This window comes from Ciconia boyciana, chromosome 15 (genome assembly GCF_034638445.1).
Source record: "Ciconia boyciana chromosome 15, ASM3463844v1, whole genome shotgun sequence".
NCBI classification, from domain to species: domain Eukaryota; kingdom Metazoa; phylum Chordata; class Aves; order Ciconiiformes; family Ciconiidae; genus Ciconia; species Ciconia boyciana.
In genome coordinates this window covers 13,567,313-13,583,831 of record NC_132948.1, presented here as the reverse complement: position 1 = coordinate 13,583,831, position 16,519 = coordinate 13,567,313, and the positions used below count along the sequence as shown (strand labels likewise).

The following is a 16,519-nucleotide window of genomic DNA, read 5'->3' as shown; positions in this document are numbered from 1 at the left end:
AAACAATATTTAATTTCACGTTTTAGTGGATGACACCGCAGGTTTGGTGAAGTTTTCATGATATTCCCACCAGTACTGGAGCCTGCATACAGATAGACATTCTAAGAAAGACTCAGAGTAAATATTAAATGAATACAGAAAAAGTTACTGCAGAAATACACATAGAAAACGATGTACTACTAAACAGCACAGACATCAAAATGTTTCCAGTTCAGGCAAATAGAAAGTGCAGTTTATAAAGGAGGGTAAAAAAAAACCAACTGAGTGCTCTTCTGCTCTCAGTTGCATGAGATTTTAATTTTAATCATAATTTTAATCATGCAAAACAAATTCATGCAGTGAGTAAAAGCTAACCCAAACACATGAAATATGAAGGTATTCCAGTAACAGAAGGTCAGGATGCAAGGAAAGAGATCAAGAACAGAGAAACAAAACAGCAGTTTGAAACAGAGTGTAAAACAACTCTCAGTTGCAAGAGCAATTCAGAACACAGTCTCTAGGAGATCTGTGGTGACGGGGAGATCGAATGATCCCAGTTAAACTTACAGAGGTTTGATAGGTGGACTTCTTTTCCCTGCAATCATTTTCATCATCTCAAAATGATTAGTATAAAGTTGCGTGTGGGTTGCACCCTCATCTTGAGCATAGATCTGATTGGTACGAAGTGGACGACTGTTTTTAGTCTAAAAAATGAAAACAAACCAACTTTCAATTGCGAACACAGCCACGTGGCGTTTTGTCTATGTATAAACACATGGTGCGCTTGTAGATTACTTAAAAACGTACTCCAACATATCTATCACAGACTGGTTTCTGCCTCGTGTCACTGATAACCTACTGTTACACAAAACTCTATGGGAAATATATAAAGAAAGAACAAAATAAGGAGCAGTTCTCACGGTCACACTGGCATCAGCACTTGGGGACATACAAAATGGCAAACTCTAATTTGAAAAAGAATCTTTGCTTTAGTTTAGATTTTGCAAGTTTAATTCAGTACCCAAACCAAGAGCCCATTAGTTTATAGTTATGCATAGCGCACACATAACAAAACCATCACTGCACTGCTCTCCCAACAAAGCTATGTTAACATCCAACACACCATGCCATTCTAACATTTGGCTTCTCCTAAGTAGAAGCTGCCAGTCAGGGACAAACCTGCTTATTAGTCAGAGAATGGGACTAGTCAGAAGTTCTAGATTCTCCACCCAGTTCTGTCACTAAATTGCTGTATGGTTTGGAAGAAGTTGTTTATAATCATGGAATTTATTTTTGTTTCTGTAGCGTACTATCATCCTCATTTACTAAAAGGTGCTTCAAGCATTAAATTCACTATATATTTGTAATCCACTTAGACTCTAGCACGAAGTACATTCTTACAGATCTTAAGTACCATCATAATAATCAGGATAAGTTATGTGGTGGTTGTTAGATGGAAAAATAGCCACTACAGTTTAAGTGAAATCACAAACTTCTTGCATGATTTAAAATTTATCTATCAAATCCAAAAGCTGAAGTCTGGTGTCAATCCACTGTATCAACAAAGAAAGGAAAAATAAATTTGGAATTTTAATTGATGTTTCAGAACTCAAGTAACACTCAACATGGATCTCATATGAATTATCTGCCCACCTCCATTGCTGCTAAATACCACAGTGTCTAGATTTGATTTTGAAAGAATACCAATGCACACCTTATAAATACTTTTTGTCTTCTTTTTAGGATTAGCTTCGTACATTAGCTGTAAAATAAGAAGGAAAGTTAGATGATCTTTTGTGGAAGATTTTGTTCAGGTGCTTTTTCTTTTCAAAGAAATCACATAAAATAAGTGGAAATCCTGATGAGGATAACTTTATAATCTTTTAAAAGTTATTTATTTACACTGTTGAAACATTTAACAAAAAACAAGTGTTTACGGAGATAAGGAAAAAAAGCTCTACAAACTTAAGGTAAAAAAGACGCATCATTCTATGTAAACTCACCTTTCCTTCTTCCCTTGGAATAATGACATTTTCGTATCTGTTTCGGCATTGTTTTGGTGAGCGATAGACTCTGCTGCATGAGTTAACAACATCACTAACAAGGTCCCAATTGGGAGTGTGTGCTGGCGATACAACAGCAAGATTTAAAGGAAGCTCCAGCAGCTGCTTCACTGCCTACAACAGATAAAGGTACAAAAGCTTCAGATGACAAATCATTCCAATCTTCCAAACCTACCCTTATCTGCATGTGTCCACACACCATTACTACAAGGATACAGATAGCTTAGGGCTCAGGCTATGGGTTCACCTACGTTCACAGAGAATAAATAAGCATAAATTGCTATTATGCAGACTGATGTGCAAGAAAACACTTGGAGATTGGTATAAGACGAAGAGAGAGCTGCCGTTCAAGTGCTGCTCTCTTCTCAAATGTGGGGAGAACCTTAGCTGCATTACCCTATGTCCAGCCAGCACAACTAATCTGGAATGTAATAGTAAGTGGTCTCTACAACAAAAATAGGACTTAATCATGCATTTTGTAGTTTAACCTTTAATTTCCCCTTAGAGGAACAGAAATGATAGGCGATCTGTTCTGAGTTATGTCAGCAAAATGCCAAACTAGCCATTAAGAATTAGAAACGACCTTGAAGCGATAAAGCGCAGAAAGAGTCATTTCGGAAATCAGAAGCAAAACCACAATAAATAATAACAGCAGAAAGCGCAGGTATGATCTGACCTGCAGAAGTGCCCAGTCTTCACTGATCAACCACTCTGGATTATCCTGTCCAGCCTCAGCAGCTGGTTTGACAAGAGTTGGCAAAGGCTTTGCAAACTGTGTTTGTTGTTTCAACAAGATGTTTTTCTTTTGCTCTTTGCCCTCTCGGCGCATTTTCAACATTCCTGGAGTTGCTCGATCAAAAAGTGAACGAGGTGGAATAACTGTCTCTCCATGACGTTGCTTTTTCTTCCTACCTGCAGCTAAGGGAAAAAAAAACAAACAAACAAACAAACAAACAAACAAAAAAAAACCCAAAAACATTATTGGTAAATAGTTACTACCATTCTTTGACTTCTCTGCTACTTATAGCCGCAAAATGCTCCTACATGTGTACAGAGTACTCCCCACTGCCTCTTAAAAGCGTACTGTCAGTAACTAATCAGAGCCTGGTATAAACTAAGATCAGCCTTCTCCTAACTCACATAGTAAAATGCCTGTTTTCTAAAATTGTCCTTTAAGAACACCTGTATGTCTAAATAGAAAGACACACTGTAAGAACTGGGGCTTCCAGTGATTCTATTACTTCAAGACCACAATGAGACAAGAATTTTCATTTCTTCAAACCTGCAAATTTGATCTTTACTGGACCAGACATGTAGGAGGTATGAAAAATCCCCTGATTTTTTTTTTTAACTTCTGGAATAAATCTCAGAACAGTTTTGAACAAACACTTACCAGATGGATCTGTTTTGTGTCGTTTACGTTCCTTCCTGACATACACTGGAGGCAACTTTGATTCTGGAATAGGAGTGGTATCATACATCAGGCACATAACAGAATCTATGTAGATATCATTGTCATCCTGAGGTGGAGTGGGAGGAGTCCAAAGCTGCACAGAACAAAATGTGTAGTTACTACAGTATTAACTCTCCGCTGATCTTTATGTTTCAAAAAAATAAAAAGCCTGTTTAGGCTGCCTGGTGTTACTTTCACTTACTGGCATTATTTCGGTTTGTCCATCTGGACCTTCATAGACATATTCCTACACAGCAAAAAGAGAACGCAATTCAAATGATTCAACTGAACCCTGAGGGAAAAGGTATTCTCAGAGTAACTGTTAAGAAATACACTATTAAGAAAAACAAGACTAATCAGGAATTACTTTGTTGTATGCATCCTCCCGAGTGTAAGTTAGAAGTTCCTCTTCATCCTCCCAAAGCATTTTTTGCTCTTTCTCCTTTAACTCCTTCATATGCTGGACTTCCCATGCTTTCTTTGCAGTTTTCAATTCCATCTAAATGAAAGTCAGACTCCTTATAAACTTTATGCAGTAACAGACACTGGATTAAAAGTTACCAATTTGTACTTTTATGGACAAACTCCTTGAACTTTGACATTTTCAGGCACAGAAAGCTTACAGGAATTTCTTAACAGATACTTGCACCATCATTTAGAAGAGATTTTTTGGTCTCTGATGAGGGTCTTTAAACCAACATAAAGCAAACTCCAAATTTCAGCTAAACAACCAAGACAACCAGAACACAGCTCCTTTACCCAAATAAGCAGGCTCACTGAAATTAATGAAATTTTTTCCCCCACTATCAATGGAGTACAACAAATATTTGCTGAGCTGTGCTGAAGAATGTCATTCCCATTTTATAAAAAAGAAATTAAGAACTGCTTAAACCAAGAGAATCCCAAAATAATAAGCTCTCTGTAAGGCATTCCGGTGTTCATAAAGTATAACAAGAGAAGATCACAGAAGTGCCTACGCTATATTCCATGTCCTTGGAGAAACTTCCACTTCACATTGAAAATATAACCCTGCTTGTACAGACTGTGACAGAACAACATAGAAAAGAAAGATCTGGTTTTTTACCTCATTCAGCCGTGGCTCATTCTCATCAACTGAAACATGGAAGAGCTCTAAATAATTCAAAGCATACTTCTCAATTGGAGTCAGCTGAGACAACGTATCAAAGGAAAAAAAAAGTTAGTATTGAGGATAATAAAAGAAATGTTAACTGAAGGAGAGTGTATCAAAGCTCTCCTTAAAACTAATCTCCCTCTCTGATGGCTTAACATCTTAAGTCAGTAGGAGATCTCCCATCCATTTAATGGGAGTATCAATCCCATAGACAACAAAGTTGCTTTAAGGCCAGACTGCAAAGAAATTTAAATATTTGAACTAAACATTACTTTTTAACCAAATATTCATGGCAAGTCATGGTACCTGATCCACAACAGCAACTAACTCCTGCAGCTGTGAGGGCTCTTCATTGTATTTTGTCTCGCAGAGCTCCGAGATTAAAGGTTCAATGCTTGACTCGGGTCCTATTTCTTGTACATGATCATTTGACTCCTCATCCTCTTGCTCAATACTGTTGAGGGCCTTTCAGAAAGACATATTTTAAAAATAATGAAGACTTCAAAAATATGGAAAGAAACCCCGTAAGAAGTTCACTGAAATCCAACACAAATTTCTGGAATAAGTCTCTGCTGAGGCAAGAGAAACAGTCCCCAGAAAGTATACAACTCAACTGTGGGCTTTTGGAAGTTTTGTTACAAGGAAAATGACAAAACAACATAAAACTACCAGGAAAAAAGATTGACAGAATTTACCCAAATAAAAAAAGATAAGGCAGCTGTTTAATACTAATGTTGCACAGCTGTATTTTTAATGTATGTCTTAATTATTACCTCTATGAACGGTCTTGCCACTTTAGGTGAAATATTTTCTGCCGGAGATGGCTCTTGAGAAAGTACTACAAACTCTTCTGCTTTCACTCTAAATCCAGAATCCTCCATGGGAGAATGAACCTCAAACAATTCCTGAATCGTTTGCTTGGTAAGTAGAAGAAAAACAAAAAGAGAAGTACATTCAGCTTTTGGGACCATTCTATTTTTTTTATGTAACTTTGAATTAGCTCAGGTTCAAGTGACCTTATAAACTATGGACTGACTAAAGAAAAAATAAACCTCTATCTATTCTTTCTGGAAAATCACCCATTTTCTCTTCTGTAACTTTCTCCTGTAGGACTACAGAGTAGAATAAAGTGTTAACAGCTCAGTCATAGGAAAGTCAGAAATACACAGTCTCATCCTGCACCACCACACTGGGAGTGCCAGAAGGGGGTGGACTAGCTTCATCAATGCAGCACTGTCTTCTGCATCTTCAGAGCAGCAATTGAGACCCTATCTCACTAGATACCCAAACGCTGTATTTCACATTTTTAAAGTTGTTGAAACCTTCATCCTTACAAGCTCTGCAGAATTTTGCAGAAGGGTGCAAGAAACCAGAATATATTAAGTCACATAGGTGATGCCTCTGCATCATTATGCAAGTAACGGAATAAAAGCAGATGGACAGTATTTGAGAGAATGGGGCCCTAACACCTAGAGTTCAAACAATCATGAAATCTAATATGCTTACCTATCAATTCTAGCCCAAACACATTTCTACTAAACTGTTATTAAACACTCCAACACAGATGTTTGAACTTACTAAACACTGCAACACAGGTGTTTGAATGTATTTTGAATATTAAATTACCTGTGTTAAAAAGGCCATTGAATAGTCATTTCCCTGAGCAGCTACTTCTCTGATCAAGTCCTTTGTGCCATTTTTCAAAAGCTTCTCTTCCACAGAATTACCACTGACAAGCCTAAAAAAAAAGAAAAAAAGAAAAAAGAAAAAGAAAATAATAGAAATCTGGTAAGTCATTTCCAAAACAGCTTTCAAAAACAGAAAGAGAAATTGCCCTTAGAGAATAACACTGAACTCTTAAAATGTGGTGATTTGTGGGTTTTCTTTTTTAGTTCTGGTTACAGGCCCAGAAAAACACACATACTACTATCTCTACTTTAAAGCTTCCTTTTAACAATCAGTGTACTTTAAAAAAAAAAAAAAATCAAGAAAGGCCTCACTTTAAAAATTCCATGTAAACTCACAGACAAAAACCATGCAGGTACGATTCATTCATTACATTTGGTCTTAAGAAAGACCACATTTTCATGTGATAACCTGGCATCTTTTTTATTGAAGTGAGACGAAGTTTTCAACACTGTTTCCACTTTATTTCAGATCATACAGAGTAGCACTATCTGCATTAACCTTACATTAAAGCATGTTAAAGAGCGGTCATTGATCTGTAACCATCACCTGTATATATGGATGTCTTTACATCTCCCAATTCTGTCACACCATTCCTGAGCTTTTGCATCCATCACTGGGTTTAGATCATTGTCATAGAACACAACGGTGTCTGCCTCAACAAGATTGACTCCAGTGGAACGACTGTGAGAGGAAAGGATGGCACAGAAAATGCGCTTGTCTCTGTTGAAAATTTTCATCAGCTCCTACATAAACGGAATAAAAGCAAGGAGTAAATAAACCATACACCAAAATAAAATAACAAACTGAATTCACTAGAGCCTAATAAAAAACAGACAAAAACAAGTCCAGTGTTTCAAAATTAGTAAGAAACAAGGCAAATTTCCTTCCCCTGCCGTAGCATATAAAAGCCCGAGCACCACATATTGCTGTACCAGTGGACAACAGTTAGGGCAAACTTACCTGCCGTTGTTCATGGTTAGCATATTCATCAATCCTCACAAATGTGAGGAAATGGAAATTCAGGAACAATTCCAGTATGTCCAACATCAGAATCATCTGCGACAAAATCAGCACACGGCGCCCTTCGGATTTCAACTTTTGAAGCAAGACAGCAAGAGCTTCTAATTTTCCTGTATTTCAAACAAGAAAACCAATAATGGTTTTATATAGAAATTCCATTCCTGTGAAACAGGAAATTACTGAAATATTATCACCAAATGTCTTCCTTTACCTGAGTCATACTGCACTAGCCGGAGGTCAGGGAACTGTAGCAAGTGAGGAGTTGTAATCTGTTGCAACTGATGCAAGTGTGGAGCTGCCTTCTGCTTAAGACTGTGCTTAAGGAGTTTCAATCTGTGACTATATGAAGGGGGAGGATTTGCCACATACAAACATGGGGGAGCAGCAACGGCAGCTGGCAATACGAAGAGAGCCCTGTGAAAAGCATCAAAACAAGGGATATACCAGTTTAAAAGGTTACATACAAAACGATCACCTGCAGCAATAATTTTCAGCCTGACAACCATGGAATTTTACACTATTATCTAACCACTTTGTTAAAGTGACTTAGTAAGGGCTGCATACCTTCAAAGTGTTAATATTCTCTATCTCCTTTTATCTTTTTGTTTTGTTTCGTCTGCTTTGATGATAGCTTCTGCTAAGGTGTTTGCACTGTGACCGCTGTATTCAGTCACTGGAGCTCAAACACAGACACACCCATCATACCAAACTTACTAAAAGCAATTCAAAAAAGTCTGAGTTCTTCTAGTTGCATTTCACGTTTCTAGAAAACTGCAGCTACTGCTCTGCGCACAATCCACTAAATGTCAGCTTTAGCTAAACTATCTTCTGCCTGCGTCTCTGTCTCAACTTTTGCTGGTTGGCTCCAAGAGGTACTTAATCAGAAGTAAATCCAAAGCATAAGAATGTAAGCTGAAGTATGGTCAGCTGAATTTAGGCTTGCAAATAGGAATGAGGCACTGAAAACTCTTACTATAAAGATCCTAAGAGAAACAGACGCAACTGTTATTTTTATGTTCATACTGCACATCATTTACTGCTAAATAAATCAGTCTAAACCAAACAAGCTCAAGAACAGAAACAAGGTTTTAAAGCTTTTTTGAAAAGGAGTGTTTAAGAAATAACTAAATGTGGTAAAGGCTTACAAGGCAGAATCACACATTACCTGTTAACAACATCCTTTAGAGACTCTTGTTGCTGAACCAAAGTCAGGATCATTTCTTGCAAAGGGTTACTTGGGCCTCCCGAGGCACTTGAAGAAAGGCAACAGTTCACAAAGCCAGCCCACCTCCAACTGTTGTCTTCACTGGAAGGCAGCTGAGAGGGCTTTCTTTCACCAGTCAAAGAACAGACACTCAGCAAGTCTCTGCCATACATTGGGGCCCGTGAGCAACGGCGCTCATTGCCAGAAAATATTCTGTCCAGGCGCTCCTTCAAAAGCCGGTTCTTTTCTTCATATGTTTCCTTTGCCAAGAAAAGTTGGAAAAAAACATTTGCTGCTCATCACAATCACTTAGGAATTTGAGTTTCTTTAGAATGAAGCTATCAGGATCAGAGTACTGTGTGCTTTATACCACCAACATCCTAGATTATAACAACTACTTAGACCAATCACAAAAGTTATAAATTTCAGACAAAATTTGAAGACTACAGCTAAATTCAATTCATAATAAAGAGTCAATTCTATCTTAGTTTAGTATCCTCTTGGCTTTTTAAAGTACATTTTCATAGTTTTGGAAATAAAACAAAATTAATCATTCATATTTGGGACATTTCATTTAACACGTTAATATTGATAAGGTGCAGGTTCTTCCACATGTTAACACACACTTGATGTTTCCCTATGCTTTATAGGTTGCTTGAGTGCCCTTTCTAAAAACTTGTTAAGATTAGAAATCTATAAAAATTTGCCCAATTGCCTTTGTGTTTAAAACACACAGAAAATCTTATGATTCCTTTATTTATGCATTACTACATAATTACGATATATTACAGTTGTAAGAACCTGTCTGCTATCACAGCACAAGAAAGCTGTCAGCTGCTTTGATAACCAGAATTTATTTTAAACTATGGATTATAGATGAAAATGCATCATATCTGTCAACCTGAAACACTGACAAAAGTTGGGGTTTTTACCTAATCTGTAATCGTCAAAGTTCCTAATTAATTCCAGCTTTGTAAATTATAGCTTCCAACTATTACATGGACTTAGTATCAATCCTGAAAAGTTGTGTTCCCATAAGAAAATAAAAATTAAGTACCTGCAATTGTCCATGTGTAGGTGCTGGTTTTAACGCTGCTCCCATGTCACCAGATGACAAATTAGTAACTGCAGTTCTACCTGGAATACAAACTGAGGATAAACCTTGTGTTTATATATTTATTCTTCTGAAGATTGGTTTCATTTATTATTTTCAATAAGCAGACATTTCATAGCTGTAACACATCATAATTGCAGACAAATTTTTAGTCTAAATGTCCATCAGGTATACCAAATTTGTACTTTGTTACACATCACGTATCTGACAGATGTTTACACCAACTGTTTTCACAAAAGTCCAAGATAGATCAATGGAATTTTACTCTAGAAACAATGAATAATAACTAAAATGGAATTTTAGTTATACTCTAAATCAGGAAAAGATTGTTCTAATTTATCTTAAACTAATCATCTAAGATTTTTCAGGAAACATATGAATTCAGTGTATCTACAAATTGATAAAGCTATATGATGGAATCTCACAGTAGCATTCGTGTGAATTCAACTGCTAGCAGATGTTTTCCCAGACAGCTAACTAAACTATGAGAACATTACATACAAGTAAACTAATCAAAACTACCATACTACCCTTCATGTACTAGCAGACTACAGACACTGCGTAGCAGTTATTTTCTTGATAGGATATATAGGTTTCTATCTCAGCCAGAATGCATTGCTCGTCAGCACTGATTATTTGTACTAGAAAAGCACCACAACCCTCCACTAGTCCCTGTGAAACTGTATTTAGTGGCGAGTCAATACACCCATGAAGAATTGCATTCAAGTTAATAAGCAGGTGCTAGCCCTTACATTAAGAATAACAGACTCCAAGGAGTATGCAGAGGTTTAAGCTTTGCCTTTCCACATTTTTATTACAAACAAGCTAATACAGATAGCCAGTATAAATCTGATTTTACTACACAGCTACACATGAGCCCAGCAATTATAATTTCCAATCACCCACGCAATGGAATTTATTTGGCATTTTATCCAAAATTCAGAAAGTCAAAATAAGTATTTTCAATATGCTTTACATCTTCCTCCAAAGATGAACAACAAAAATAATGTTTTCTTTTATCAGTTGGAAACAGTACTTTAGTTATTATTGCTTTTAACGGAGCTCTCTTTTTACCATCATGAGAGTAGTAAGATGCACGAGTTTTTGTAGAAATCTTACATTAAATTTTCATTCTGAACTGTGGCCATATTAGGAGTACCTGTAATGTAATCAGAGCTGGAGGGTGAAACATTTGAGCCACAGATCTTGCAAACTATGACAGAAATCCTTTACCTCCCAACAACTGGGAGGCTGTTGAAGCTTCCTCTCCCCTTTTTATGACGAGATGTTTACTCTTCAGAAAGTCAAAATATGAACTTCAAGGGCACATTAATACATCAAAAAGGAGCAGTAAACAGTCTGTTTTGAGGGATTGGTTTATATCCAGAGAAAATTACAGCAGATGGCCATTTCCAGGGAACAAACTCCTAACGTTGCATTTATCAACATTTAACAAACCTGCTGTTTTGTTGTAAATGCATCCTAGACACCAATTTCTCTATTGTTTTTTGATCAACATCTTGGTTGTGTTTTTAAGCAAGGAACTGATCACATTTGCAGCAAGGCACCAAACACTGAAGTAGTATTTGCAGAGGGAAAGGGAAAACAGTAGCTTGATTAGATAGAGAAGCAAAGAAAATTAGATAAAAGCAAAAATCAATGTGGAAAAATGGAGAGAATTGCTGGACATTCTCTGTCAGTATAAAAAAATAATCAACCTGATCTTTCTTTGAAAAAAAGTAACAAAGTATTTCAAACTCACTTCTTCCCACAAAAATCTGACCTAAGACACAACTGGTAAAAAAAAAATCTATATATTTAATACAGTTTCAAGCTCTCCCAAGTTTGTACTAAAAAATTATGTAAAACTCCAGTACACATCACACACAAATCAGAAGAATTTGCCTCATAGTTTACCTGCTTCTGAACTCAACTTAAAGAATTATGATCGCTAACAATTTCGAGTTATATAGCAATGTGATTTTAGAAATTGAATGTTTAGACAGAGACATTTCTTCAGGCTAGAAAACCTACCTTGCTGTGTCACTGCTGTGGAAGTTGGGACACCTGCTTGATGCTGGTTTCCTAAAGCGTTCAGAGCATTCTGAACAGTCCCTGCTTGTGAAACCGTCTGCATGACAACCGGACCCTGAGGTCTCAAATACTGCTGACCGGGTGCTGAAACAATCTGAAGAACACTTCCTGCAATGGAAGATTTTTAAAAAATTAGGCTGGATAGAGCGGAAAAGAATAGAGAGTGTTCTCTAGCAAAAGATATTACTGTTACAAACTGATCATTACTGTTTTAAACTATGTTAAATTTTCCCAGACAAGTTCATTACACCAATCTGATTTAAAGTTCCGTAATATCCAATAGGAGAAAAACACTTAAGTCTTCATAGTTAACGAGGCGATCCATGTTGCTGGGGTATCATTTTAAATCTAGGTATTTTATATGGAATTCGGATGAAATCCAATCAACCAAAAAAATCCTCACTTAGCGTTCCCTCTATTTTTTTGTTGGCCACAGAGAATCAAGATTTCCAGGTTCTCCTGAATTTGGCAACACACATACCACCAGCAAGGGAATTTTGAGGGCAAAATATATTGTAGCATTCAGGCCAGGGTAACAGTTGGGTCAAAATTCAGAGGCACACCAATCTTGAAGTATTATTTACACCACTTCAGAACAAACAAAGAACATCCTCAGTTTTGTCTGTTTCTGCTCATCGGGGAGTTTATCTGAAATAATGCCTCACCTTACTTTAGCTGTATTCCATACATGTGAAAACAAATTCGATAATAAAATCTTGAAATACAACACAGAAAAAGAAAGTAACCATGTCTTTCCTTTGATAGGCATTTATTTTTCAAAACGGAGCTACCTTGTTATCCCTGTCTCACACAGAAAAAAGGTAAAGCAGAACAGTACAAGCTATAGGGATGGAAAAATCTCCTTACCATATAGCAACAAGGAACGTGCTGTCCATATCAAAAAACGAGCATTCTAAATAATGGAAAACTCCCTGTTTTGAAGTAAGTACCTTGTAACTGCAAGGGTTGCCCTGCAGTGAGCTGGCGAAGTTGACTATGTGATAAAGTGAACTTGTTCCCTTGGAACTGCAGTGTTACAGGGGTCTCTGGCTGGGCGATTCTGCCTTGTGCTCCTGCTATAGAAGCCAGCTGGGCTATTTTTACTACCTCACCACCTGTTAAGGAGGGAAACAGGCATTAAAAAAAACCAAAGCAGGAGGCGGGTTGTTCAATATTCACAATTCTAAGTTTTGGTTAGTAAACTGGTGCTGAAGCGCCTTCCATGCATAATTATACTTAGTGCATCAAAAGTGTCATATAAAAGTTAAGCAGGTATTGCTTTCTATATTTGTTGGACAAACTGGAAAAAAGCGGATTGTTTAAAGGGTAAGAACATAACATTTTAGAAGTTATCACTTTCATTAGCAAAAAAAATGAAGAGCTACCTGAAAACTCATGTGACACTTTGTAACAGAACGAGTATAGACATTAAAGTGATATTCACTGCCTTTTCAAGAGCACAAACGAAGGTTTAAGGAAGAGGCAAAAATATTCACACATGTGGCCCTGTAAATGCACATTTGAAATGCCCTGAAATTTGCTGATGAAACATGATTTATAATAAGCAATCTGCACTTAGACAAACCAAAAAGCTTAAAGTGACAAGGACCAAGCTTTTTGTGATTTAAATGCAGAAAGGTTAGAGGCATTTAAGCATTAAGTTTTATGATATTGAGAAAATATTGGTGTGAAAATTCAGCTTTTGTAAAGGCAGTGCATTACCCCAGAGACAAAATTAATACATCAGTGCTCAGTACTCTATACACATGCTAATAGGCAGTGCACATACAACCTTAAAGCAAAGCCTCATCGCTTTTCTCTGCCTAACAGTTGCGACGTTCCTCTCTGCGAGAGAGGCCTTTAGCAGATGGATTAGTGTTTAATATGAAAGGAATAATTAGGATAGAGCTAAAACATTTGGTCTGAAGGAAGTCTTGCCAGCAGAAGAAACATGCAGAAATAGGAGATTAAGTTGACACCGCTAATGTATGTCCACAGCAATTCTATTGTTTCTTATCCAATTTTCGATTTTCCTTGGTCATAAGCAACGTACTGAGCAAGGCTAATCAGAAGAGTGAAAAAAAAACAACGATTCTGTACACATTTTAGGGTGCCTAGTAACTTAACCTCATTGTAGTACAAAGGTGGGAGAAACCTTGAAAGGGGAGGCCACTTACTAGGCAACCGTGCCTGGGCCTGAGAGGTCAGTACCAGCCTCTGAGGCAGCACACTCTGTTGGATGGTGTGCGAGGGGGCCTGTGGCTGGGCCTGGCCTAGCTGAGAGGCCTGCGCAGAGGTCTGGCCCCGCGGTTTCACAGGGTTGGCTGTGCTAGTTGCTGTGGTGAAGGTCGCTGCGGGCTGGTGTCTTGGAGCACTGGTGGAAGCCTGAGTTGTCTGAAACTGTGCTGCTGCGGCTGCAATCAATAAGGGTTGTTTGTGCAAGCTGTTAGAGGTTTTAACTCCACTCTTTTAAACAACCTGCATTAAAAAGAAACCTTCCAACAGGATATTAAAACGGCTACAGGAACGGCTTGTCCTTACAGACTGGGATATCTATCTACACCTATTACTCCAGCCTATTTTTACAACATTATATATTTGGAAAGCATCGTTTAAAGGTTAAATAAATACACAAAAGCACTGTAAATTCCCGTCTTTGACAGAACATTACACGTGATCAGGGTCTAAATACCAACTGTGCCATATTTACTCCATACGCTAACAGTTAGGTTACACAAAGCTTAGTTTTGCATTATACTGGCAGATCGTACTGTAGAAACTAGTGGGGAAATTTACTGGCAATTAGTCTGTTGGTATTTTTAAGCCATTAGTATTCTAGACCATTAAACTAGAGGGAAAAGGAGTTCTATTAACAGACTAACTTGTATCGTCTATGCATAGGTTCAGGGTAACCAGCCTAGCGCTAACTCTCTTACCTTGATTTGAAGACACCGTAGCTATGGGTGATCTTCCTCGTACTTGTCCCTGTTGAGTTACCGTCGCTGTGGTCACCGTGCGCTGTACTTGAGTGCTTGGGAAAACTACAGTCCTGCCCTCAGGTTTCTGACCGTACTGAACGGGCTGAAACAACCTGAAAAGAACATGAAAAGTCAGAGTCTATAGGAAGACCACAGTTTGGCCTTTAAAAATAAACTCTATCACCCAAGGAAAGTATAAACTGATCACATCAGATGCTAATCTCTTTCTCGCAGATGGCTGAAGCTGGCAAGACTCATCACTTCAGCGAACTTCACGTGTGGACATTCTATAAGGTCATTTTGCTAAGTCCAAGAAAGAAGAAAACTTGCATTGCCATGCATTCAGTTTAAAGCAGGATGCATCAGAATTACAGCAAACAGCTTAAACAGTCTAGCCCAATATCTGAAAAAAGAATGGGGCTCTTGTATCATTTCCAGAGAGACATCAACATGCCGGCAGGTCATCAGGCAGCTCCTTTGCATCAGAAAAACAGTTCCACATTACTTTGAGATCACTACTTCACTAGGAGACAAATACTCTTAAAAAATTTACTGCTATAAAACTTCATACGTCTTTTATAACACTGCAAGCACAGCTAACACTGTAGGCCCAGCTTAGTCTTGAAGAATTATTTCCCTGCTAATTCTGCAAAACAACACCCCCTTGCCATAAACGAGGACCCCAAGACTAAAATTCATCTACTGGTGAAGTAAAAACTATGGGAAACCCATAAACAAACTTCAAATGGAATTGTACACCTCAAAAAACTATTAAAATAGAATCCCTGATTTCAAGGGTAAACAAGAAAGCAACAGAATAATAAAATGCAAAGTCAAGTCTGAGGTTTTGTGTGAATCACGTTACCAGAGATGCAGACAGAACTCTGTAAACATAGCAACAGAACTACATTTTCCTCCTGTAAATCTAGCTTAAAAGGAGGGCAGTTGTACATACCTGCTTGGTTTGAGCTTCACTGGGTTGGGCCTAGCCGGTGGTGGAGGGGAGCTGTAGATTTCTTCAATCAACTTTCTAGTAACCTTTTGTTTCGGCAACATTTGCGCTTCATAATGAGTCATTTTGTTTTCCATTCCAATGAGATCAAAGAGAGACAGGTCTGATTCCTAGAGACATTGTAAAATAAGGTTTATTTTATGTGATGACCCGAACAGTTAAGTCCTCTCTATGTTCTATGCTGAATTCACTTTCTATATTTTACTTTTTAACTTGAAATAAATGCTGTAAGTTTAAAAAGTAAACTATTAATTATTAGCCAAAACGGTCTAGAAACCTTGGAAATATACCTTAAGCTGATAGTCCCATTTTAAACATCAGCATCGGTAGAAAAAGAATTTAATTAGCCAGTTACGGAAATCAAAGCAAGTCACATTTAACAATATACCATATTCATATACCATAATTTCCAAAGAATTAAGTAGAACTCCTAGAAGGTGTTTGTTAACTGTCGAGCTCAAAGCCAAACTATAAAGGCATCCATATAATTTAGGAGTAGGAAAATACAAAGGGTGGAAGTAAGATCGACCAAAAAGATCATCTCATCTGCTCCATTACTTATACTTCTAATGCAATTATTTCCTTTGATTATCTCAAAGAGGGGCTCATTTCTTTAATGATAACACAAATAGTGGTACTTCAAATGGATTGAAAGAAGCGTACTAATTTAGTCATTGAATCTGAATCAGAGTGTTTACTCTCACGTGAAAGAGAGTAAGTCTTGCTCTCCTTTAGCTACTTGAAAGCAGAAAGAAAATTACAGAATGCCGTAAATAAGCAT

The 16,519-nt window shown here is 37.4% G+C and overlaps 1 protein-coding gene across 16 annotated transcripts in view; it reads right to left on the bottom strand.

The window, feature by feature from the left end:
- LOC140659716 (E1A-binding protein p400-like) overlaps positions 1–16,519 on the bottom strand; it is a 52,758-nt gene that overhangs the window by 12,403 nt on the left and 23,836 nt on the right. For 7 of the 16 annotated variants that reach the window (XM_072879652.1, XM_072879654.1, XM_072879656.1 and 4 more), the window contains 21 exons: positions 15,682–15,848; positions 14,685–14,839; positions 13,926–14,162; positions 12,699–12,863; positions 11,689–11,856; positions 9,598–9,689; positions 8,502–8,800; positions 7,548–7,750; positions 7,277–7,446; positions 6,863–7,059; positions 6,254–6,365; positions 5,401–5,544; positions 4,934–5,092; positions 4,580–4,663; positions 3,863–3,994; positions 3,698–3,742; positions 3,436–3,589; positions 2,719–2,960; positions 1,983–2,156; positions 1,694–1,741; positions 547–683 (listed from right to left, as the gene is read on the bottom strand). In XM_072879652.1, the coding sequence (XP_072735753.1) occupies positions 547–683; positions 1,694–1,741; positions 1,983–2,156; positions 2,719–2,960; positions 3,436–3,589; positions 3,698–3,742; positions 3,863–3,994; positions 4,580–4,663; positions 4,934–5,092; positions 5,401–5,544; positions 6,254–6,365; positions 6,863–7,059; positions 7,277–7,446; positions 7,548–7,750; positions 8,502–8,800; positions 9,598–9,689; positions 11,689–11,856; positions 12,699–12,863; positions 13,926–14,162; positions 14,685–14,839; positions 15,682–15,848 (3,284 nt within the window). The remainder of the gene's footprint in view (positions 1–546; positions 684–1,693; positions 1,742–1,982; positions 2,157–2,718; positions 2,961–3,435; positions 3,590–3,697; positions 3,743–3,862; positions 3,995–4,579; positions 4,664–4,933; positions 5,093–5,400; positions 5,545–6,253; positions 6,366–6,862; positions 7,060–7,276; positions 7,447–7,547; positions 7,751–8,501; positions 8,801–9,597; positions 9,690–11,688; positions 11,857–12,698; positions 12,864–13,925; positions 14,163–14,684; positions 14,840–15,681; positions 15,849–16,519) is intronic. The other 9 variants (XM_072879657.1, XM_072879668.1, XM_072879661.1 and 6 more) reach the window with 4 other exon arrangements.